Here is a 26757-nt window from a genome sequence, read left to right as displayed (position 1 = left end):
CGGCGACATCGGACAATAAATGAGCATTTTATGGGCCTAAAACCATAAATCAAGAAATCGGTCTATATTGCAGCTATATCCAAATCTGAACCGATCTGGACCAAATTGAAGAAATATATCAAAGGGCCTAACACAACTCACTGTCCCAAATTTCAGCAAAATCGGATAATGAATGTGGCTTTTATGGGCCTTACACCATAAATCGGAGTATCGATCTATATGGCAGCTATATCCAAATCTGGACCGATCTGTGCGATATTGCAGAAGAATGTCAAGGGGCTTAACTTAACTCACTGTCCCAAATTTCGGCGACATCGGACAATAAATGAGCATTTTATGGGCCTAAAACCATAAATCGAGAAATCGGTCTATATGGCAGCTATATCCAAATCTTATCCGATCTGGACCAAATTGCAGAAATATGTCGGAGGGCCTTACACAACTCACTGTCCCAAATTTCGGAAAAATCGGGCAATAAATGTGGCTTTTATGGGAATAACACCATAAACCGGAGGATCGGTCTATATGGCAGCTATATCCAAATCTGAACCGATCTGAGCCAAATTAACGAAGGATGTCGAAGGGCCTTACATAATTCACTGTCCCGAATTGCATCAAATTCGGATAATCAATGTGGCTTTTGTGGGCCTAAGACCCTAAATCGGAGGATCGGTCTATATGGCAGCTATATCCAAATCTGGACCGATCTGTGCGATATTGCAGAAGAATGTCAAGGGGCTTAACTTAACTCACTGTCCCAAATTTCGGCAACATCGGACAATAAATGAGCATTGTATGGGCCTAAAACCATAAATCAATAAATCGGTCTATATGGTAGCTATATCCAAATCTTATCCGATCTGGATCAAATTGCAGAAATATGTCGAAGGGCCTTACACAACTCACTGTCCCAAATTTCAACGAAATCGGATAATAAATGTGCTTTATATGAGCCTAAGACCCTAAATCGGAGGATCGGTCTATATGGCAGCTATATCCAAATCTGAACCGATCTAAGCCAAATTAACGAAGGAAGTCGAAAGCCCTAACACAACTCACTGTCCCGAATTTCAGCGAAATCGGATAATAAAAATGGTTTTTATGGGCCTTAGACCCTAAATCGGAGGATCGGTCTATATGGCAGCTATATCCAAATCTGGACCCATCTGAGCCAAATTGACGAAGGATGTCGAAGAGCCTTACATAACTCACTGACCCAAATTTCAGCAAAATCGGATAATAAATATGGCTTTTATGGGCCTAAGACCCTAAATCGGCGGATCGGTCTATATGGGGGCTATATCAAGATATAGTCCGATATAGCCCATCTTCTCACTTAACCTGCTTATTGACAAAAAAAAAGAATCTGTGCAAAGTTTCAGCTCAATATCTCTATTTTTAAAGACTGTAGCGTGATTTCAACAGACAGACGGACGGACATCTCTAATTCGTCTTAGATTTTTACGCTGATCAAGAATATATATACTCTATAGGGTCGGAAATGGATATTTCGATGTGTTACGAACGGAATGACAAAATGAATATACCCCCATCCTTCGGTGGTGGGTATAAAAAGTTATCTCGAAAAAGAAAATCATTGATAGAAATTCCGTGCTAATTACAAAATCCTTAATTGTTTGACCTGCCACTCCCCTAAGTTTATTCATGTCTGGTATATGGTCCCCACCTAAGTAATGGTGTCTTTTAGCCGCGAAAGCCGGGCAATGACAAAGGAAATGCTCCACCAACGTCTCATAATCTTCCCCGCATGCCCTACACATGCTATCACTTGCCGCACCGATTTTACATATGTGAGCTCGTAGTCCTATGTGTCCCGTCATAATACCAATAGCTATACCGACCTCCTTTCTTACTTCCTTTCAGTAATAGCCTCGTTTTCTCACGATCTGGATTCCCCATAGGATTTCGCCGTCCTACAGACCGTTTTGCTGTTCCACAGGGTTGCAATTGTCTCTCATGCCCTTAACTCGGTTTGCGTCAATCCGAAAGGGTTCGGGTTAACCAAAATTTATTGACGGCAGTCCTCTGGCCTTCACTGCCAAATCGTCTGCCCTCCGTTATACCCCGGCACCCAAACGATGCCGATTTTGCCATCCTAAGAGAGTGCGCTGATCTCCTTCTTACACTGCAAGACTGTTCGTGACTTTACCGTCCTGGTTGTTATTGCCCTAATGGTAATTTTACTGTCCGTAAAGATGTTCACACTCGGCGTCATCGCGTTAGCACCACATCACCTCATGCATTCCGTGATCGCCCGGATCTCCACCTGCTGGATCGTGTTAGGATCAGGCAGTCTAGAACAGATCTCAGTCCCTGGATTTTTAATGTAAACTCCCAGGCCCACACTGTCCTCTAGCTTTTATCCATTTGTGTAACATGGTCTTCCAGATGGCAATGCTAGGTTCCCGTCAATCCAAGACTGTGCCACTGGCAGCAATGCTTCGCACTCGACCTCAAGTGTCGTCCCAGGTATCCGATCGGGTATTCTCTCCTTCATTCCATGTTTCCTATCGTAGCCTTGTTTATATCACGATGGTATGAGCTGCTCTCATCGCCTAAGTTCTCATAGCCGCAGTGGCTGCCTCACACTTAATCTGTATGTCAAGGCGTCGGATATCGCTCCGCCTATGCCAAGACCACATATTCTCTGAACCTTTTGTATAGTCCTTATGTTGGACTTTTTCTCCACAGCAGTTCACCAAACTATTGAGACGTAAGTCAGTTTTGGTCTAATCACCAGTTTCCTGTCCAAGATCACACCTAAGTATTTGATCTTGTCAGATAACGAAATCGTCTTATTGAGGAAACGCGGTGCGTTAAATTGGCCCACCTTCGTCTTCCTCGTGAACAGGCAAATTTCAGTCGTCGCTGAGTTTACATTGAGACCTCTGGGTCTAACCCAATCATATGCCATATGCAAGTCCCTTTCGGCCCTTCTGCATAGCTGATTCAGATCCTTACCCCTTAGAAGTATTATAACATCGTCTGCATAGCAGACGGTCTCAAATCGCTCCTCAGTCAGCATTCGTAATAGGTCATTTATGGTGATCACCCATAGCAATGACGAGCCCTGTGGCTAGCTTTGTGACACTTTCTCCCTTATATTTATGTCATGGGACACAAAATTTATCCACCTGTTTCTTAGCAGATGGTTTATTGCTTCTCTAAGGACCCGGTCCAGCCGGTACTGGTCTAAGGATTTGATCAGTGTATCGGTGCGCACATTGTTAAAAGCCCCCTCGATGTCAATTCATACCGCCTATCTATTTAATGCACAACCTCGTGCAGGGCAGTCTCCACCCACCGCCCTTGATAGGATATCCTTGCTGAATATCCTATTCTTCATCATGGTGTCCACAATACGTTCATGGTTTTGAGTAGAAAGGAACTTAGGTTTATAGGTCTGTAGGCCATTGGTGTCGCATAACTTGCCTTGCCAGGCTTGGGTATAAATGCCACCCTTGCCTCCTGCCAGTCTTCCGGAGTATATGCGAGTACCAGGCATGCAGCGAAAACTTTGTTTCTGTAGTAATGCCGAAGCCCTTCAAGGATTCTTTCACCATGAATTCCGTAATCATAAACTTTTGATCAACATCTAAATTCCAAGATTCCGGTGTCTCCGTCGTATCCTGTGGGAAATGGGTTTTCATCAAAAGCCTCAATATGTTCTCCGTTGTCTAACCCTATAGACCTGTTCGCTGAAAAACTTCTAGGAGGCACGATTTGCCGCTCTGGTTATCTTATTGTATTCCTTGAGCCGTGTGTAATACACGTCCCAATAAACTTTAGCTTTTTTACGATGTGCTCTGTTAAAAAGTCTGTGGACCTCTTTCCCAATATTGCAAACCTCCTCGGTTATCCAGGGTTTTCCTTGGGCTGATTTCCTTTCCCGAAGGGGACAAATATCCTCGAAGGACCCCACCAGTGCAGTCGTAATCCTGTGGACATTTTCGTCAATGTCTTTTATGCATGGAGAATCTAAATTATCTTGCCCAAGTCTTCTTCTGAATAGCCTTCCGAATTTTGTCCAGTTGGTTTTCAACTTATTCCGGAAGCTTATCAGAGTCGGCGATGGCCGTGCGATTCTAAACCCGTGGAGATCCCCCAATCCTTAACCTCATCGATTAGATTTTCCGAACATATCGTCACATCTATTACCTCCTCCCTAATCCTATTATCAGAGGTAGCGGTGTTACCTAAGTGTTATTAGGTCGTTAGTATTCAAGAACTCTGCCAGGGCTTGGCCCCGCTTATTAGTGTTGGTACTACCCCACAAAATGTGGTGAGAGTTCGCATCGCACCCTATCGGTACCTCGTTTCCTGTCTGTTTAGCTTTCCTCACCAGTCGCTGCAGCTCCGACGAAGGTGGTGGTGTCGAAAGGCACATAATGTGCTGCCAGGTATGCTCCACCGTCTCCCTTTCTCACCACTGTCGCACTTTGGTGCGGTTTATGGGCTGGAGGCATCATTGAACCGTACTTCTTTAAAGATGATGCGAATCGTAACGTAGCTAAAACTGGTGAGCGCTACCGTGAGATGAAGTCCGACTTTTTTTTCGCCCAAAATGAATGAGAAAGTCGGGCGGTGCCAACATTTTAATACAAAATAATTTAATAAAAAATGTATGTGCCAAATTTGAAGACGATCGGATGAAAATTGCGTCCTGTAGTTTGTGCACAAATTAACATGGACAGACGGACAGACAGGCACACGGCGGATATAGCTAAATCGAATCAAAAAGTAATTCTGCGTCGATAGGTATACTTATCAATGGGTCTTTCTCTGTTCCTACTGGATGTTACCAACAAATGCACTAAGTTATAATACCTTGTACCACAATAGAGGCGTAGGGTATAAATAGGACGATCAATAAAACTATGATGGTTGGTATTCAAAGTTCGGCACGACAGAACTTAACACGTCTGTTGAAATCACGCTACAGTCTTTAAAAATAGAGATATTGAGCTGAAATTTTGAACAGATTCTTTTTTTGTCCAAAAGCAGGTTAAGTTCGAAGATGGGCTATATCGGACTATATCTTGATATAGCCCCCATATAGACCTATCAGCCGATTTAAGGTCTTAGGCCCATAAAAGCCACATTTATTATCCGATTTTGATGAAATTCGAGACAGTGAATTGTGTTAGGCCCTTCGACTTCCTTCGTTAATTTGGCTCAGATCGCTTCAGATTTGGATATAGCTGCCATATAGATCGATCCTCCGATTTAAGGTGTTAGGCCCATAAAAGCCACATTTATTATCCGATTTTGCTGCAATTTGGGACAGTGAGTAGTCTTAGGCCCTTCGACACCCTTCATCAATTTGGTCCAGATCGGTTCAGATTTGGATATATCTGCCATATGGACCGATTTCTTTATTTATGGTTATGGGCCCATAAAATTCTCATTTATTATCCGATGTCGCCGAAATTTGGGACAGTGTGTTAAGTTAAGCCCCTTGATATACTTCTGCAATATCACACAGATCGGTCCAGATTTGGATATAGCTGCCATATAGACCGATATCTAGGTTTTAAGTTTTGGGGCCATAAAAGACGCATTTATTGTCCGATGTCGCTGAAAATTGAGACAGTGAGCTTGGCTAGGCTCTTCGACGTCCTTCTTAAATTTCGACCAGATCGGTCCAGATTTGAATATAGCTGCCATATAGATCGATTTCTCGATTTAAGGTTTTGGGCCCATAAAAGAGGCATTTATTGTCCGATTTCGCCAAAATTTGGGACAGTGCTTTGTGTTAGGCTCTTTTTATGCAACTTGGTCCAAATCGGTCCAGATTTGGATATAGCTGCCATGTAGACCGATATCTCGATTTAACGTCTTGGCCCCATAAAAGGCGCATTTATAATCCGATTTCACTGAAATTTGACACAGTGACTTATGTTAGGCTTTTCGACATCCGTGTCGTATATGGTTCAGATCGGTTTATTTTTAGATATAGCTAGTGTACTTATTAGTATTTGGTCCAAATCGGAACATATTTTGATGAAACTGATAGGGGACATAGGGTATGAAATTGTCACCGAATTTTGATGAAAGGTGGTTTACATATATACCCGAGGTGGTGGGTATCCAAAGTTCGACCCGGTCGAACTTAACGCCTTTTTACTTGTTTTGTACATAAGAAGGTTAAGTTCGAAGATGGGATATATCGGAGTATATCTTCATATAACCCCATATAGGCCGATCTGCCGATCTTAGGCCCATAAAATGCGGATTTATTCTCAGATTTCGCCAAAATTTGGGATAGTGAGTTGCGTTAGGCTCTTCGACAACTTTCTGAAATTTGTTCCAGATCGGTGCAGATTTGGATATAGCTGCCATATAGACCGATCTCTCGATTTGAGGTTTTGAGCCCATAAAAGGCGCATTTATTGTCCCATTTCGAAAGTTTGGGGGTTGAGTGAGTTGTATTAGGCCTTCGACTGCCCTATACAATTTGGCCTAGATCGGTTCAGATTTGGATGTAGCTGCCATGTAGACCAATCTCTCGATTTAAAGCCTTGTCCCCATAAGAGACACATTTATAATCCGATTTCGCCGAAATTTGACACAGTGACTTATGTTTGTCCTTTCGACATCCGTGTCGTATATGGTTCAGATCGGTCTGTATTTGGATATATCTACCAAAAAGACCAATATTTTGTTCTACAAAATTGAACAATGACTTGTACTTATTAGACCACCCAATATCCGTGTCGAATTGGGTCCAAATCGGATCATATTTCGATAAAGCTGTTTTGGGGGCACAAATTATGCATTTTTCACTGGGTTATGACGAAAGGTGGTTTACATATATTCCCGAGGTGATGGGATACCCGGCTCGGCCGAACTTAACGTCTATTTACTTGTTACTACTCCTCTAGTGTTCTTTTAATTGTTCATTAACCTCCATAGACATTTTGTCATTGGCGTGCAATTAAAAAATTTGTCATTTTGTCACATCAAATAGTCGTTTAACATTTTATGGTACATTTTTCATTTGTTTGTTCAGTTTTGTGAACGTTTTTGGGATGTTCACCACTCAGCAGACACTATAATTAAAACTTAATTTACCTTTTTCGTTGGCCGTGCTATTATCGATCTCCGTAGTGTTGATTAACAGCATCGAAGATGGCAACGATGTGCCAAATTTACCGCGTTGTAATACCATGATGCGATACAAGGCATGTGGTTCCAAGTTTACCAACTCTATTGATGTTTCGTTGGTTGTCAATTCCTGCAAATACAAAGAGACAGATAAAACAACGAATTAGACATTATGAACATGAGTTAAAAAAAAAAAAGATATTGGTTGGAACTTGCAAAGTGGTGAGGGAATTTGATGTCAGGGACTAGACCCAACAGATATAAAAAAATAAAATAAAAGAACTTTTGAAACAGTGAGAGAAGAAGACAATGTCTTTAGAGAACATTTCCTGGAAATCTTGCATTTAGAGAAATCTTGTCTTTTGAAACAAGTAAAAAGGCGTTAAGTTCGGCCGGGCCGAACTTTGGATACCCACCACCTCGGGTATATATGTAAACCACCTTTCATCAAAATTCGGTGAAAATTTCATACCTTATGACCCATATCAGTTATATCAAAACATGTTCCGATTTGGACCAAATACTAATACGTACAGAAGCTATATCTAAAAATTAACCGATTTGAACCATATACGACACGGATGTTGAAAAGCCTAACATAAGTTACTATGTAAAATTTAAGTGAAATCGGATTATAAATGCGCTTTTTATGGGGCAAAGACTTTAAATCGAGAGATCGGTCTACATGGCAGCTATATTCAAATCTGGACCGATCTGGGCAAAATTGAAGAAGGACGTCGAAGAGCCTAACCTAACTCACTGTCTCAAATTTCAGCGACATCGGACAATAAATGAGCATTTTATGGGCCCAAAACCTTAAATCAAGAAATCGGTCTATATGGCAGCTATATTTAAATCTGAACCGATCTGAGCCATATTGACAGAGGATGTCGAAAAGCCTAACACAACTCACTCTCCCGAATTTCAGCAAAATCGGATAAAAGATGTGGCTTCTATGGCCCTTAGACCCTAAATAGGAGGGTTGGTCTATATGGCAGCTATATCCAAATCTGGGCCGATCTGAGCCAAATTGACGAAGGATGTCGAAGGGCCTAACAAAACTCACTGTCCCAAATTTCAGCAAAATCGGGTAATAAATGTGGCCTTTATGGGCCTAACACCATAAATCGGAGGATCGGTCTATATGGCAGCTATATTCAAATCTGAACCGATCTGGGCCAAATCGACAGAGGATGTCGAAGGGCCTAACACAACTCACTGTCCCGAATTTCAGTGGAATCGGATAAAAGATGTGGCTTCTATGGCCCTTAGACCCTAAATCGGAGGGTCGGTCTATATGGCAGCTATATCCAAATCTGAACCGATCAGGGCCAAATTGACGAAGCATGTCGAAGGGCCTTACAAAACTCACTGTCCTAAATTTCAGCAAAATCGGGTAATAAATGTGGCTTTTATGGGCCTAACACCATAAATCGGAGGATCGGTCTATATGGCAGCTATATCTAAATCTGAACCGATCTGGGCCAAATTGACAAAGGATGTCAAAGGGCCTAACACAACTCACTGTCCCGAATTTCAGCGGAATCGGATAAAAAATGTGACTTTTATGGCTCTTAGACCCTAAATCGGAGGGTCGGTCTATATGGCAACTATATCGAAATCTGGACCGATGTGAGCCAAATTGACAAAGGATGTCGAAGGGCCTAACAAAACTCACTGTCCCAAATTTCAGCAAAATCGGATAATAAATGTGGCTTTTATGGGCCTAAGACCCTAAATCGACGGATCGGTCTATATGGGGGCTATATGAAGATATAGTCCGATATAGCCCATCTTCGAACTTAACCTGCTTACGGACAAAAAAAGAATCTGTGCAAAATTTCAGATCAATATTTCAATTTTTAAAGACTGTAGCGTGATTTCAACAGACAGACGGACAGACGGACGGACATGGCTAGATCGTCTTAGATTTTTACGCTGATCAAGAATATATATACTTTATGGGGTCGGAAATGGATATTTCGATGTGTTGCAAACGGAATGACAAAATGAATATACCCCCATCCTTCGGTGGTGGGTATAAAAACGTCATAGTACAGAATTTCAGCCAAATCCGGTAAGGATTGCGCCCTCTAGAGTTTCAAGAAATAAATCGGGAGATCGGTTTATATGAGAGCTATATTAAAATAGGGAGCTATATGGCCCATTTAAGATCCCCTAATATGAAGTATTTGTGCAAAATTTTAAGCGCCTAGCTGTACGCCTTCGAAAGTTGGCGTGCTTTCCGCAGACAGACGGACGGACATGACTGGATCGACTTCAGAGATGGTCTATCGGAAACTCCGACGTATACGACATTATTTCCGACGCATAATACATACAAATAAACTTAGCAAAAAAAAAAATAGCTTTTGACAGAAATGAAAAATAATTAAGAAATAGTACAATTAGTTTAAATTTTTTGTGAATTTATGAATATGGCAACACTATTTCATAGGTAGTACGTGCTCCTATAGCATAAAGAACATCAACAACATTTTTTTACTGTTATTCTCCCTCACTACTACATACTGGCGGCATTTGTGGATATCTTAAGGCGGTCGAACTGCTCCGGAAGACAGAGCGCTGATTATAAATAGATTAAAATCAAGTAAGAGCGTGCTAAGTTCGGCCGAGCCGAATCTTATATACCCTCCACCATGGATCGCATTTGTTGAGTTCTATGTGCAGTATATGTTTCTAAGCAAACAAAGAATATTGAATATGAATATGCTATTGTGATATATTTCAGTTCATTCGGATAAGAAGTGCGCCTTGTAGGGGCTCAAGAAGCAAAATCGGTAGATCGGGAGCAACAACAAAATTGATAAGTTCTCGAAAATAAAGAAGAAGCGCAGCAGTTTCGAGCTTTATGAAGTTTACTAATTTTTATACGTTTTATACAAGTATATGACGTTTTTGATGTTTGCAACATTTTGACAGTCGAAAACCTAAAAACCGACACACAGACAATCTCTGATCAATTTAAAATGTAAAGACGATCAAGAATGTATATATTTTATGGGGTCTGAGATCAATATTTCGAGGTGTTACAAACGGAATAGCGAATTTAGTATACCCTCATCCGTCGAAGGTGGGTACAATACAAGTAAAAGCGTGCCAAATTCGGTCGGGTGAAGTCTTGAGAACCCACCACCATGGATTCTGCAAAAAGTATTACAAACTAAATTTGGTTGAATGACATAAATTTATTCTACATACCAAACATCTGCCAAACTAGCAAAATTAAAGCTTCTAGGAACCGAACAAGGATAATCGAGAGATCGGTTTATATGGGAGCTATATCAAGTTATAAACACCACTAAAACACCACATGCTAAATTTCAGCCAAATCCGATCGATGCTGATCTTTGAGGATTACAAATGGGCCGCAACAGTTCAGATTTAGATTCAGTTTCCATATAAACCGATCTCGCGATTTTTATCGGATTTGGCTGAAAATTAACATTTAGTGTTCTGTTAAGACTTTATGCAACTGTGCCAAGTTTGGTCTAAAGCTCCCATATATGCCGACCTCCCGGTCTGACTTCTTGAGTCCTCACAAGCCGCAATTATTGTTTGATTTGGCTTTCGCACATAATGTTCTGTTATAATTTGCAACAAATGTACCAAATATGGTTCAAATCGGTCTATCACCTAATATAGCTCCCATATAAACCGATCTGCCGATTTGACTTCTTGAGCCATTACAAGTCTCAATTATTGTCCTGTTATGAATTCCAACCACTGTTCCCAGTACCGTGCACATCGACCTATAACCTTATGTGGCTCCCATATAAACAGATCTCCCGATTTGACTTCATGAGCTTTTACAAGCCGCAATTTTTGTACGATTTGACTGAAATTTTGCATGCGGTGTTCTGTTACGATTTCCAACAACGGTGTTAAATACGATCAAAATCAGTCTACAACCTGATATAGATACCATGTAAACCGGTCTCTCGATCATCCTTGCTCGGTTTCCAGAAACTTAAATTTTTGCTGGTTTGACAGAAGTTTGGTATGTTGAATAAAATTATGCTCGTCATCTAAATTTATTTTGTATACATTTATAGCAGAATCCACGGTGGTGGGTACTCAATTTTCGGCCTGGCCGAACTTAGCGCGCGTTTAATTGTTTTTTATTTACTTTAAACTGAATTTTAGAGAAATTTTCGTTAAACTTTTCTCAAAATTTGTTCTTTACTTAAAATTTGACCAACTTTTCTAGGAAAATTAAATATTGCCATTTTGATGTTAACATTAAGTTTGAAAATAATGTTGGTTCACTCCACACTATTAAATGTTGATATGAACATAAAAAGCGTTTTATTTATTTAAAGTATTTAAGCAGTTTTGTGTAATTGTCATGTAATGTACTGCAATTTGTGGTATTTTTCTATGCAAAATTTGTCAAATGGTTGGATGGATGGCAATCGGTGGGACATATACAGAACATGGTACGAAGGGAGGGAAAGACGAAAGAAGCAGTTTGCTTTTAAAAGGCCAGACTAGTTTCAGGCTTTGTGGTTGACGGTTGGCTGCACTACTTTTCAAATATGTTCATGTGTTGTAGACCACCAAAAATGCAAATACTCACACATACATACACAAACCACACACTAACATTTGCCCATAAAACTAGCTGTCATTTGGTATGGTAAGTAGTTAAAATATGGCAACACTTTAAGCCTTTTTAAGAGCATTACACAGTGCCACCAAATTGTTTGTTTTTTTTTTTTCAGTATTCGTAAGTATATATGGTTGTTGAGTTTGTTATTGGTTTAAAAAAGGACAATATTTTTAATGTGACTTAAATGGAAGTAAAAAACTCTACACATTGTGTGGGGAATAAAGAGATGGTGCTTTAAATTAGAAATTTTGCAAATATTCGAAGAAAAGGAGGAAAGAACTAACTGGAAAGTAAATTCATCCAAAAAACTAGCAAAAAGGCGTAAAGTTCGGCCGGGCCGAACTTTGGATACCCACCACCTCGAGTATATTCATCAAAATTCGGTGAAAATTTCATACCTTCTACTCATATACCTCATACCGACCTGAACTATATACGATACGGATGTCGAAAAGCCGAACATAAGTCACTGTGTCAAATTTCAGTGAAATCGGATTATAAATGCGCCTTTTATGGGGCCAAGACTTTAAATCGAGATATCGGTATACATGACAGCTATATCCAAATCTGGACCGATTTGGGCCCAGTTGCATAAACATGTCGAAGAGCCTAACATAAAGCACTGTCCCAAATTTCAGCGAAATCGGACAATAAATGACTTTTTTATGGGCCCTAAACCTTAAATCCAGAGATCGGTGCAATTCCTATCCGATTTGTCTGAAATTTCGCAAGACGTTTTTTATTGTTACTTTCAACAATTATGTCAAATAAAGTACAAGTCGGTTCATAACCTGATATAGACCAGAGATCGGTCTAAATGGCAGCTATATTCAAATCTGGACCGATCTGTGCGATATTGCAGAAGTATGTCAAGGGGCTTAACTTAACTCACTGTTCGAAATTTCGGCGACATCGGACAATAATTGAGCATTTTATGGGCCCAAAACCATAAATCAAGAAATCGGTCTATATGGCAGCTATATCCAAATTTGGACCGATCTATACCAAATTGACGAAGGATGTCGAAGGGCTTAACGCAACTCACTGTCCCAAATTTCAGCAAAATCGGATAATGAATGTGGCTTTTATGGCCCCAAAACCTAAAACCGAGAGATCGGTCTATATGGCAGCTAAATCCAAATCTGAACCAATCTGGGCCAAATTAGGAAGAAGGATGTCGAAGGGCCTAACACAACTCACTGCCCAAATTTCAGCAAATTCGGGTAATAAATGTAGCTTTTGTGGGCCCATGACCCTAAATCTGAGGATCGGTCTATATGGCAGCTATATCCAAATCTAAACCGATCTGGTCCAAATTGATGAAGGATGTCGAAGGGCCTAACAAAACTCATTGTCGTAAATTTCAGCAAAATCGAATGATAAATGTGGCTTTTATGGGCTTAAGACCCCAAATCGGAGGATCGGTCTATATGGCAGCTATATTCAACTCTGGACCGATCTGGGCCAAATTGACGAAGAATGTTGAGGAGCCTAACACAACTCACTTTCCCAAATTTCTGCAAAATCGGATAAAAATGCGGCTTTTATGGGCCTAAGACCCTAAATCAGAGGATCGGTCTATATGGCAGCTATATCCAAATCTAAATCGATCTGGTCCCAATTGACGGAGGATGTCGAAGGACCTAAGGCAACTCACTGTCCCAAATTTCAGCAAAATCGGATAATAAATGTGGCTTTTATGGGCCTAAGACCCTTAATCGGAGGATCGGTCTATATGGCAGCTATATCCAAATCAGATCCGATCAGGGCCATATTTAAGAAAGATGTCGAAGGGCCTAACACAACTCATTGTCTTAAATTTCAGCAAAATCGTATGATAAATGTGGCTTTTATGGGCCTTAGACCCCAAATCGAAGGATCGGTCTATATGGCAGCTATATCCAAACAATAAGGGGCCTCCTTTTTCTACACAAATCCGAACGACGTGCCGCAGAGCTTTACCTGTTTGGGTAGAAGTTTTTACCAAACAAACAACAGTAGGAGGGGATAACCACCGCTGAGAATTTTTATACCCTCCACCATTAGATGGGGGGTATACTAATTTCGTCATTCTGTTTGTAACTACTCGAAATATTCGTCTGAGACCCCATAAAGTATATATATTCTTGATCGTCGCGACATTTTATGTCGATATAGCCATGTCCGTCCGTCCGTTCGTCCGTCCGTCTGTCTGTCGAAAGCACGCTAACTTCCGAAGGAGTAAAGCTAACCGCTTGAAATTTTGCACAAATACTTCTTATTAGTGTAGGTCGGTTGGTATTGTAAATGGACCATATCGGTCCATGTTTTGATATAGCTGCCATATAAACCGATCTTGGGTCTTGACTTCTTGAGCCTCTAGAGTGCGCAATTCTTATCCGATTGGAATGAAATTTCGCACGACGTGTTTTGTTATGATATCCAATAACTGCGCCAAGTGTGGTTCAAATCGGTTCATAACCTGATATAGCTGCCATATAAACCGATCTTGGGTCTTGACTTCTTGAGCCTCTTGAGTGCGCAATTCTTATCTGAATGGGATGTAATTTTGCACGACGTATTTTGTTATGATATCCAACAACTGTGCCAAGTATGGTTCAAATCGGTCCATAGCCTGATATAGCTGCCATATAAATCGATCTTGGGTCTTGACTTCTTGAGCCTCTAGAGTGCGCAATTCTCATCCGATTGTGATGAAATTTTGCACGACGTGTTTTGTTATTATATCCAACAACTGTGCCAAGTATGGTTCAAATCGGTCCATAACCTGATATAGCTGCCATATAAACCGATCTTGGGTCTTGACTTCTTGAGCCTCTAGAGGGCGCAATTCCTATCCGATTTGAATGAGTTTTGGCACGTAGTATTTTGTTATGATATGCAACAACTGTGCCAAATATGGTTCAAATCGGTTCATAACCTGATATAGCTGCCATATAAACCGATCTGGGATCTTGACTTCTTGAGCCTCTAGAGGTCGCAATTATTATTCGATTTGCCTGAAATTTTGTACGACGGATTCTCTCATGACCATCAATGTACGTGTTTTTTATGGTCTGAATCGGTCTATAGCCCGATACAGCTCCCATAAAAATCGATCTCTCTATTTTACTTCTTGAGCCCCCAAGGGCGCAATTCTAATTCGAATTGGCTGACATTTTACACAGGTCTCCAACATATAATTTAATTGTGGTCCAAACCGGACCATATCTTGATATCGCTCTAATACCAGAGTAAATCTTTTTTATATCCTGTATTGCCTAAGAAGAGATGCCGGGAAAAGAACTTGACAAATGCGATCCATGGTGGAGGGTATATAAGATTCGGCCCGGCCGAACTTAGCACGCTCTTACTTGTTTTCTGATGATCTGGCCCGCATTCGAACCCAGGCGCTCAGTGTCATGCTAACATCTGCGCTATGGTGGCCCCCTTTTGTTACTATCTACCTTAATATTTGTTGCCACATGCATATGTAGCCATATGTGCGTTCTCAACTATGCAGGTAGTTTTCAAGCTTTAATTTTTTTTTTTTTTTGAAATTTTTCATACAGAAAATAAGAAAAATTGCACAAAATCCACCACTGGCTCTTTCCAATTTTGTTTTGTGTGTAGTTGCATTTTTTTAAGGAACAAATTTGGGCATCAAATGAAAAACTGGAAATCGAAACAAAAACATTGGCTTTATGGTATCTAAGTCAATGGCAGTTGGTCAACGGGTTGGGTGTAAATGGAAACAGATTTTGTCGCCAACATTTTTTGACCAACTTCAATGAAATATCCAAAACAATGCTTGGCAGCGTAACGTTTTTTCTTGTGTTGACACACAATTTTATTTATTTTTGTGATTTTGATTGGTTTGCAGGTTGATTCGGGCGGTAGAGGTTTTTCGGCACAAGTTGAATTTTAACAGAAACGATTATTTTGTCATGATATTCTTTCGAGAAAAAGATGTAATTTGATGTAATTGTCTATTGAAATAAATTTTTGACAAATGTAATAAATTGTGAACGTAAATATCTCTGGGTACAATTTTAATTAAAATGGTATTAAAGAATTATTGGGTTGCCCAAAAAGTAATTGCGGATTTTTTAAAAGAAATTAAATGCATTTTTAATAAGAATGAACTTTAATCAAATATACTTTTTTTACACTTTTTTTGTAAACAAAGTAACAGCTGACAACTGACAGAAGAAAGAATGCAATTACGGAGTCACAAGCTGTGAAAAAAATTTGTTAACGCCGACTATATGAAAAATCCGCACTTACTTATTGGGCAACCCAACATATTTTGGCAAATATTTTTTTTTTTTTTGGAAATAAAGCTTTTTTTTTGCGTTTTCTGTTTTTCAAAATATTCTGTTGATTGTTGTAATTGTTAACAGTTTTTGTTTAGAAATTAAATTTTTGCAAAATTTTTTTTTGAAATATTTTTTTTTTTAATTTTAGATTCTCTTATGCTTTTTTTATGCTTTTTAAAGTGGTTTACCTAACTCAAAATATGTTAAAGTATTTTTGAAGCAGTCACTCTTTATTTCAACACCCTTTTTGCTAAATATATAAATTTTGCCATTTTTTATCCTTCTGCCAGTCCCGGTTTTAAGTTACCACCATCATTGCAATGTTTATTCACTGTTCTTGCGTAGAGGATTTCGCTGCGCATGATATAATCGGAGTACGAAGTATTTTCACATCTGTCTCCAGGGCACTTAAATCCTATATCTGGTAATGGTTATGTTTGTAAATCACTGTGGATTTTATTGGATTTACATTGTGTGAATTGTCGTACTAATATACTCTCTTTCTCCCTCAGCCCATTCACCCTCATTCTCTCTTTTATCCGTAAGCCTTCAGCTACAAAGGACATTCAAGTGTACCATGTGTACTCTTGATGGCTGTTGTCTGCATTTATGCCATTAGGATAGTACAAATATGAGCATTTTCCTAAACCACCTAGCCTCCCATGTTCTCACTCTGTCTCTCTCGCTCTTTCTTTTTGTTGGCTAAAACAATACAAATAATGGAGTTCTGTGACAACGGTAGAAAAACGTTAATAAATGGGTTTAACGGTTGATCATGATTTATTTTAATACCATCGTTTAATGCAATGCAAACAAATTGCCAATGTTTTGGTAAATAAAGTGCCAACATCAAACAATGCCATGGCTACAAAGACCAGGATAGGCAGCCACGGAAGCCATAGAGCATGGCAATGGCCAGCCAATAGCAAACAGATAAGAGCGTGCTAAATTCGGCAGGGCCGAATTTTGGGAACCCTCCACCAAGGATTCTGCTTAAAATGTATGCAGCAAACCAACATTCTGTCAAACCAGCAAAAATTAGAGATTCTGCGAACCGAACAAGGATGATCGACAGACAGATTATTAAAAATGCATTTACTTTCTTTTAAAAAATCCGCAATTACTTTTTGGGCAACCCAATATATACTCTATGGTCTTAAACGAATATTTCGAGGTGTTACAAACGGCTTGACCCGATTAGTATACCCCCATCCTATGGTGATGGGTATAAAAACTCCATGGCTAATGGATAAATATGGTCCACCATTAACATACGCGCCCCATTGGAATGAATTGACACACGACCAACTAACTTAGTAATGGTCATAAAACCATTTGGCTTAGCCTTTGGCGTGGTTGAATGTTGGCTAGATTGATGGGGACGAGATGGAAGAGTACAAACATAAAGATACGAATGTGTGCATTTTCTTAAAAAATCAAATACTAAATTACTAGGAGTAATTTTTCTAACAATTCATGGCATAGATTTTATCGTTGGAAAAAGCAAAGAAAAGTCTGAGATCAAAAAGAACAGACAATTGAGATGGGCAATTTGGAGTTTCAGCAAGAGTTTCAAGCTAAACAAAACAATAAAAGGGAGTATAAAATTAAAACAGTAGGGAAAGGCAAAAGTCGGGCAGTGCCGACTTTATAATACCCTACACCTACCATATAAATACAAGGTGGGAGCTATATCTAATTCCAATTTTTATCGACTTTGGCGGATGTTTTCAGACGGGTTATTAAAATCCCCGTATCAAATTTCGAGCAAAGCAAATATGTTCAAAATGAAATAACTACGATTGACAGATGGCAACAAATTGCCCTAGTCATCGAGGAAAGTGTTGTGCACAATGTTGGCAAGATTGGTCAATAAATGCGCTTGCAGTGGCTTTAGGAATGAAAATCGGGCTATATTCACAAATGGCAGCTATATATAAATCTGAACTAATTTCTATGAAATTCACAAGTAATATTAAGAGCCTTATGAAAATCCCTCCTGCTAAATTTCGAGAGAATCGGTTAACAAATGAGTACTTTATTGCAATATTTCTGACTATATGTAAATCTGACCCGATATCGAACAAACTTTATTGATATGGTGGTAGTCGTCGAGGAAAGCGTTGTAAAATGTTTTATTGACAAGTATGGTCAATAAATGCACTTGCAGTGGTTCTAAGAATAACAAGTAAAAGCGTGCCAAGTTCGGCCGGGCCGAATCTTTTATACCCTCCACCATGGATCGCATTTGTGGAGTTCTTTTCCCGCCATCTCTTCTTAGGCAAAAAAGTATATAAGAAAAGAGTTGCTCTGCTATTAAAACGATATCAAGATATGGTCCGGTTTGGACCACAATTAAATTATATGTTGGAGACCTGTGTAAAATTTTAGCCAATTCGTATAAGAATTGCGCCCATTGGGGCTCACGAAGTAAAATAGAGAGAACGATTTATATGGGAGCTGTTTCGGGCTATAGACCGATTCAGACCATAATAAACTCGAATGATGATGGTCATGAGAGGATCCATCGTACAAAATTTCAGGCATATCGGATAATAATTGCGACCTCTAGGGGTCAAGAAGTCAAGATCCCAGATCGGTTTATATGGCAGCTATATCAGTTTAAGAACCGATTTGAACCTTATTTGACACAGTTGTTGAAAGTAAAAATAAAATACGTCATGCAAAATTTCAGCCACATCGGATAGGAATTGCGCCCTCCAGAAGCTCAAGAAGTCAAATCCCCAGATCTGTTTATATGACAGCTATATCAGGTTATGGACCGATTTGAACTATACTTGGCACAGTTGTTGGATATTATAACAGAACACGTCGTGCAAAATTTCAGCCAAATCGGATAAGAATTGCGCACTCTAGAGGCTTAAGAAGTCAAGACCCAAGATCGGTTTATATGGCAGCTATATCAGTTTATGAACCGATTTGAACCATACTTGGCACAGTTGTTGGATATCATAACAAAACACGTCGTGCAAAATTTCATCCAAATCGGATAAGAATTGCGCACTCTAGAGGCTCAAGAAGTCAAGACCCAAGATCGGTTTGTATGGCAGCTATATCAAAACATAGACCGATATAACCCATTTACAATCCCAACCGACCGACACTAATAAGAAGTATTTGTGCAAAATTTCAAGCGGCTAGCTTTACTTCTTCGGAAGTTAGCGTGCTTTCGACAGACAGACAGACGGACGGACAGTCGAACGGACATGGCTAGATCGACATAAAATGTCGCGACGATCAAGAATATATCTACTTTATGGGGTCTCAGACGAATATTTCGAGTAGTTACAATCAGAATGACGAAATTAGTATACCCCCATCTTATGGTGGAGGGTATAAAAATCGGGCGATATATCAGTTAACAAATGAGCACATTGACCGTACCAAATTTGAAGATCAGATGAAAATTGCGACCTGTAGTTTGTACACAAATTAATATGGACAGACAGACGGATATAGCTAAATCGAATCAGAAAGTGATTCAGAGTCGATCGGTATACTTATCAATGGCTCTATCGCTCTTCTTTTTTGGTTTTACAAACAAATGCACTAAATTATAATACCCTGTATCACAGTAGTTGTGTACACACTTGTCTCCCAAAAAGAAGAAATAATAACACCCAAATCCGTAGTAGTGTAGAATATTATGGAGTTGTGTAGAGTGGTGGAGAGTAGTGTAGAGTGGAGTAATGCAGAGTTGTTTAAAATAGTGCAGACTGGTATAGACTAATTTAGAGTAGTGGAGAGTACAGGTGTACAGTAATGAACAGCATTGTAGCGTAGTGGAGAGTAGAGAAGTAGTAGTAGAAGTACAGATAAGTGTAAAATAGTGTAGGGTAGCTCGGAGTAATTTAGAGTAATGAAGAATGTAGTTATTAAATAGTGAAATACACTGTAGAGTAGTGTAGCGTAGTGGAAAGTAGGGTAATATAGAATAAAGTAGAGTAGTTTCAAGTAGTAATGTAAAGAAGTATAGAGTAGAGTAAGGTTGCGTAGAATAGTGTAGAATTGTGAAGAGTAGCTTGGAGTGGTGTAGAGTGGTGAAGAAAAGGTGAACCAATAGGAGTACGATAAGTTAAAATTAAAACAATCGTCTCTCATATACAAAAAATTATAACAGGCACATCAGTAGTGTAGACTAGTGAAGAGTAGTCTCGCGATGTGTTGAGTATTGTAGAGTAATGTAGATTTGTGAAGAATAGTGTAGAGAAGTGTAAAGTAGTGTAGAGCCGTGTCAAGCAGTAGAGTAGAGTAGAGTAGAGTAGAGTAGAGTAGAGTAGAGTAGAGTAGAGTAGAGTAGAGTAGAGTAGAGTAGAGCAGAGTAGAGTAGAGTAGAGTAGAGTAGAGTAGAGTAGAGTAGAGTAGAGTAGAGTAGAGTAGAGTAGAGTAGAGTAGAGTAGAGTAGAGTAGAGTAGAGTAGAGTAGAGTAGAGTAGAGTAGAGTAGAGTAGAGTAGAGTAGAGTAGAGTAGAGTAGAGTAGAGTAGAGTAGAGTAGAGTAGAGTAGAGTAGAGTAGAGTAGAGTAGAGTAGAGTAGAGTAGAGTAGAGTAGAGTAGAGTAGAGTAGAGTAGAGTAGAGTAGAGTAGAGTAGAGTAGAGTAGAGTAGAGTAGAGTAGAGTAGAGTAGAGTAGAGTAGAGTAGAGTAGAGTAGAGTAGAGTAGAGTAGAGTAGAGTAGAGTAGAGTAGAGTAGAGTAGAGTAGAGTAGAGTAGAGTAGAGTAGAGTAGAGTAGAGTAGAGTAGAGTAGAGTAGAGTAGAGTAGAGTAGAGTAGAGTAGAGTAGAGTAGAGTAGAGTAGAGTAGAGTAGAGTAGAGTAGAGTAGAGTAGAGTAGAGTAGAGTAGAGTAGAGTAGAGTAGAGTAGAGTAGAGTAGAGTAGAGTAGAGTAGAGTAGAGTAGAGTAGAGTAGAGTAGAGTAGAGTAGAGTAGAGTAGAGTAGAGTAGAGTAGAGTAGAGTAGAGTAGAGTAGAGTAGAGTAGAGTAGAGTAGAGTAGAGTAGAGTAGAGTAGAGTAGAGTAGAGTAGAGTAGAGTAGAGTAGAGTAGAGTAGAGTAGAGTAGAGTAGAGTAGAGTAGAGTAGAGTAGAGTAGAGTAGAGTAGAGTAGAGTAGAGTAGAGTAGAGTAGAGTAGAGTAGAGTAGAGTAGAGTAGAGTAGAGTAGAGTAGAGTAGAGTAGAGTAGAGTAGAGTAGAGTAGAGTAGAGTAGAGTAGAGTAGAGTAGAGTAGAGTAGAGTAGAGTAGAGTAGAGTAGAGTAGAGTAGAGTAGAGTAGAGTAGAGTAGAGTAGAGTAGAGTAGAGTAGAGTAGAGTAGAGTAGAGTAGAGTAGAGTAGAGTAGAGTAGAGTAGAGTAGAGTAGAGTAGAGTAGAGTAGAGTAGAGTAGAGTAGAGTAGAGTAGAGTAGAGTAGAGTAGAGTAGAGTAGAGTAGAGTAGAGTAGAGTAGAGTAGAGTAGAGTAGAGTAGAGTAGAGTAGAGTAGAGTAGAGTAGAGTAGAGTAGAGTAGAGTAGAGTAGAGTAGAGTAGAGTAGAGTAGAGTAGAGTAGAGTAGAGTAGAGCAGTGTAGAGTTATGACAGTGTAGACGAACAATAGTGAAAAACAGTGTAGAGTAGTGGTGTAGTGGAGAATAGAGTAGTATGGAAAAGAGTAGAGAAGTTAAGAGTGCTGAAAATTTGGGTATAGTTGTGTAGATTACAGTAGTGTAGAGTAAAGAAGTGTAGCGTAGACTAGTGTAAACTGGTGTGTAGTAGTGTCAAATGGGGTAGAATAGCACAGAGTAGCTCAGAAAATTTAGCGTTGAATAGGAAAAAAAAAATAACAGAAGTAAGAGCATGCTAAGTTCGACCGGGCCGAATCTTATATAACCGCCACCATGGATACCATTTGTCGAGATCTTTGCGCGGTATTTCTTTTTAAGCAAACAAAGAATAATGAATAAGAATTGTATAGCTGTTAGTGCTTAATAAAGTTAGAGTCCGATTCGGACCATAAATGAATTGAATGTTGAAGACCATAGTAGAAGTCATTGGTTAATATTTCAGTCCATTCGAATAAGAATTGCGTCTTGTAAGGGCTCAAGAAGAATAATCGGGAAATCGGTTCATATGAGAACTGCATCAGGCTATAGATCGATTCAGGTTAAATTGGACACGTATGTTGAAGTTTATGGGAAAACCATTGGCTCAAGAAGTCAAGATCCAAAATCGGTTTATATGACAGCTATATCAGTATAAGGACCGATTTGAACCATTTTGGAAGTCATAACAAAAAAACAGCAGGTGCAAAATTTCGACCCAATCAGATAAGAATTGCACCCTCTAGAGGACTAAGAAGTCAAGATCTAGGATCAGTTTATATGACAGCCATATCAGGTAAAGCACCGATTTAAACCATATTTAGCACAATTCTTTGAGATCATAACGAAACACCCCATGCAAAAGCACCATCAGCCCAATCGGATGAGAATTGCGCCCTCTAGTGGCTCAAGAAGTAAAGACCCTAGATCGGTTTATATGGCAGCTACATTAGGTTATGGACCGATTTGAACCATATTTGGCACAGTTGTTGGATATCACAACAAAACACGTGGTGCAAAATTTCAGTCTAATCGGATAAGAATTGCGCACTATACATTTGGATATCAAATTCGTATTCTACTCCCAAATACCTTTTTCAATTCTTGCTCTACCCCCCCATACCTTTCATTTAAGCTCCACATTGGCATGGTGGGTAAATATGCCCGATTTAGGGGTGTTTTGCGGTCCCCCAAACACTAAGCCAGGAAAATATATCATCAATGTGCTACATTCTCATATATCTATATATCATTTATTTGAACCCCATATTGCCATTGCCCTCAAAATTGGATATCAAATTCGTTTTCAAATCTCATTTAAACTCCTTATTGCAAAAATCAGCAAATATGTCCGGTTTGGGGTATTGGCCCTAAAAACTATGAATATTTAGTTCCACTCTCTTTAAGACCTAAATTGTCTTGGTGAGCAAATATGTCCTATTTGGGGGTTGTTATGGTGGTGGGACGTCCCCTACACAGTTGGTCCCTAAAGTTGATGTCAGATACGTGGTGTACTCCCAAATACCTTTAATTTGACCCCCATATTTCGGCAAACATGACCGGCTTGGGGGTGTTTTGGGGGATGGGTGGCCACCCAGTAAGTTGGCCTTGAAAATATATATCGGATTCGTGTTCCACTTTAAAAATCCTCTTATTTGAGCCTCATATTGCAATAGTCAGAAAATGCTTACTATTTGGGTGGTGTTGTGGGGTGGCCCCATAGACACTTTTCCCGAATACTGATATCAAATTCGTGCTTTACTCCCAAAGACCTTTCATTTGAGCCCCATTTTGCTATGGCCGTAAATTTGTCCAATTTGGGGATGTTTTTGCCCCCCCAAACCCTTGGTCTCATATTTGGATATCAGATTCTAATTCTACACTCAAATACCTTTTTATTTAAGCCCCATATTCCCATGGTCAGTAAATAAGTCCTGTTTGGGGGGTGTTTTGGGGAAGAAGTCCACCCCCAGAAACGTGGTCCCACATTTGGATATCAGTTTCGTATTCTACTCGCAAATACCTTTCATTTGAATCCCATATTGCCATGATCGGTAAATATGTCCGATTAAGGGGTGTTATGGGGGTTGGTTGGTGTTGTGGGGGTGGGGTGGCCCCATACACACTTTTCCCAAATATTGGTATCAGATTTGTGCTTTACTCCCAAAGACCTTTTATTTGAGCCTCATATTGCTATGGTCATAAATGTGTCCCCTTTGGGGGATGTTCTTGGTGAGAGGCGGCCCCCCAAACACTTGGTCCCATATTTGGACATCAGATTCGTATTCTATACTCAAATACCTTTTATTTAAGCCCCATATTCTCATGATCAGCAAATAGTCCTCTTTGGGAGGTGTTTTGGGGAAGGGGTTGACCCCCAGAAACTTGGTCCCACAATTGGATATCAGATTCGTATTCTACTCACAAATACCTTTCATTTGAGTCCCATATTGCCATGGTCGGTAAATATGTCCGATTTAGGGGTGTTTTGGGGGTTGGGGTGGTCCCCCTAGCACTTGGTATCAGATACGTTTTCTTATCCTAAATACCTTTCATTTGAGTCCCATAGTGTCGTGATTGGTCTAAATATATGTTTGGTAGGTTTCAGGGTGGGGCGGCCCCCCCTAGTACCCCATCCAAATTTGAATACCAAATTTTTATTTTTAGGGTACTATATGAGAGCACTCAAAATTTCGCTTAAATCGCACCACCCATCTCCGAGATCTGGCGTTTCTGAAAATATGGGTAAGGGGGAGGGTCCGCCCCCCTTTCAAATATCAAAAAATATAGTACCCTATTTTCACCATGGGGTCATTATGCACCATCTGTGTAAAATTCTGTGAAAAATCGGTTCAGCCGTTTCTGAGTCTATAAGGAACACACAAACATACAAACAAATCTACAAACAAAACCAAATTGATTTTTATATATAAGATTATTATTTTATCTACAATATTTAGTATTTAAAAAAAAAACGATAGTTTAATCTATCTATCTTGAGATTCCATTTTCTCATATTTATTTATAACTGCCAAGGGCCATTTAACCGCAACCGCGAAATTAATCTCTATTAATGACCATCATGGCCACTTAACTCAACAATGATTTAAATTTTCTACTTAAATGACATATAAAACCTCAAAACAACAATGATTTATTAATGCCACCAAAAAACAACAACACCTTAGGCTTATGCGCCCACGGTGTTATCCTGGCAACCGAAATTAACAATACATGGGATTTGTTTGCCCACCTACTAGACTTTCGTTTTGACCCCAGGGCATTCAAGCTACGGTTATTTCAATTAAATTCTTTTGGTTAAAGAAATTTTCACTTTGAAAGTTAACCATTTGGAAAGCTTAAGTAGGACACTTTTTGTTAAGCGAATTTCATTGTTGACGAGAGTAAGGTAGGAGAAGTGGGGAACAAAGAATAAAGACCAGGGATCTCTTGTTGGGTGTTGCAAAACACTTCTTTCTCTATGTTCGCAAATAGTTTAACAATAATAGTTCCCATTGGTGTCATACACAGATGGTGTTTAACTGCACACAAACACAGAGATGGGTGTGTTCGTGTGGATATGTGCTCATCTCTCTCATGCATGCTTTAGCCAAGGGTGTGTAAATGTGTGTGTGCATACGATTCTGTTCTTTTTTTGGTGCTCTCATTGTACATGATGTCGGAGTGGCATGAACGTACACTTGTCCACATTTAACATTTATTATAGTCACATCCATAGAATATGCTGCATTTGCAATATACACCCATGTACACACATTAACACACACACACACACACACACATGCCTGCATGCATAAGTATGCTAGTGAACATGAGTGCAATCTTAGCTACACAACAACGTCATCAGCATACCAACACAGTGTTACGGCTATCACTCATTCTACACATGTTTGGTTTGAATTTGGAAAATGCATTAGAGTCTTATGTGAAACCAAAACAAGTAAAAGTAAAAGCGCTAAGTTCGGCCGGGCCGAATCTTGGGAGCCCACCACCATGGCTAAAAAATTTATACAAAATAAATTAAATTGAAGGGCATACTTTTATTCTACATACCAAACTTCTGTCAAATCAGCAAAAATTAAAATTTCTGGGAACCGAACAAGCATGATCGAGTGACCGGTTTACATGGGAGCTATAACAGGTTATAGACTGATTTTGGCCGTACTGGGCACAGTTGTTGGAATTCATTACAGAACACTATGTGCAATATTTCAGCCAAATCGGAAAAAATTGCGTCTTGTAAGGGCTCAAAAAGTCAAATCGGGCGATCGGTTTATATGGAAGCAATTTCAGGTTACAGACCGATTTAGACAATACTTGGCACAGTAGGTGAAAGTCATAACAGAACACTATGTGCAAAATTTCAATCAAAAATTGCGGCTTGCAGGGGCTCAAGAATTCAAATCGGGAGATCGGTTTATATGGGAGCTATATTAGATTATAGACCAATTTGGACCGTACCTAACACAGTTGTTGAAAGTTATAACAGAACATTACATGCAAAATTTCAGCCTAATCGGACAAAAATTGTGGCTTCCAAGGGCTAAATAAATCAAATCTAAAGATCTTTTTATAGGGGAGCTATATCTAAATCTGAAACGATATGGCCCATTTGCAATCCCCAAAGATCAACATCGATATTAAGTATCCATGCAAAATTTCAAGCGGCTAGCTATACGCGTTCGACCTCAATCGTGATTTCGACAGACTGACGGACGGACATGACTAGATCGATTCAGAACGAATAGACAATCAAGAGTATATATACTTTATGGGGTCTTAGAGAAGTATTTCGAGGTGTTACAAACGGAATGACTAGATTAATATACCGCCATCCTATGCAGGTGGGTATGAATAACCGTTTTTATATTGGCTTGCCCAAAAAGTAATTGCGGATTCTTTAAAAGAAAGTAAATGCAATTTTAATAAAACTTAGAATGAACTTTAATCAAATATACTTTTTTTACACTTTTTTTCTAAAGCAAGCTAAAAGTAACGGCTGATAACGGACAGAAGAAAGAATGCAATTACAGAGTCACAAGCTGTGAAAAAATGTGTCAACGCCGACTATATCAAAAATCCGCAATTACA

The 26757-nt window shown here is 39.4% G+C and overlaps 1 protein-coding gene across 3 annotated transcripts in view; it reads right to left on the bottom strand.

Annotated features, from left to right (window-relative positions):
• The window catches only part of LOC106092958 (Ig-like and fibronectin type-III domain-containing protein 2), a 345343-nt gene that overhangs the window by 114359 nt on the left and 204227 nt on the right, over positions 1-26757 (bottom strand). For all 3 annotated transcript variants that reach the window (XM_059361374.1, XM_059361377.1, XM_059361379.1), the window contains one exon: positions 7096-7258. In XM_059361374.1, coding sequence (XP_059217357.1) covers positions 7096-7258 — 163 coding nt within the window. The remainder of the gene's footprint in view (positions 1-7095; positions 7259-26757) is intronic.

The sequence above is a fragment of the Stomoxys calcitrans genome, chromosome 1 (genome assembly GCF_963082655.1).
Source record: "Stomoxys calcitrans chromosome 1, idStoCalc2.1, whole genome shotgun sequence".
Classification (NCBI taxonomy): Eukaryota; Metazoa; Arthropoda; class Insecta; order Diptera; family Muscidae; genus Stomoxys; species Stomoxys calcitrans.
This window is presented reverse-complemented; position numbering and strand designations above follow the sequence as displayed.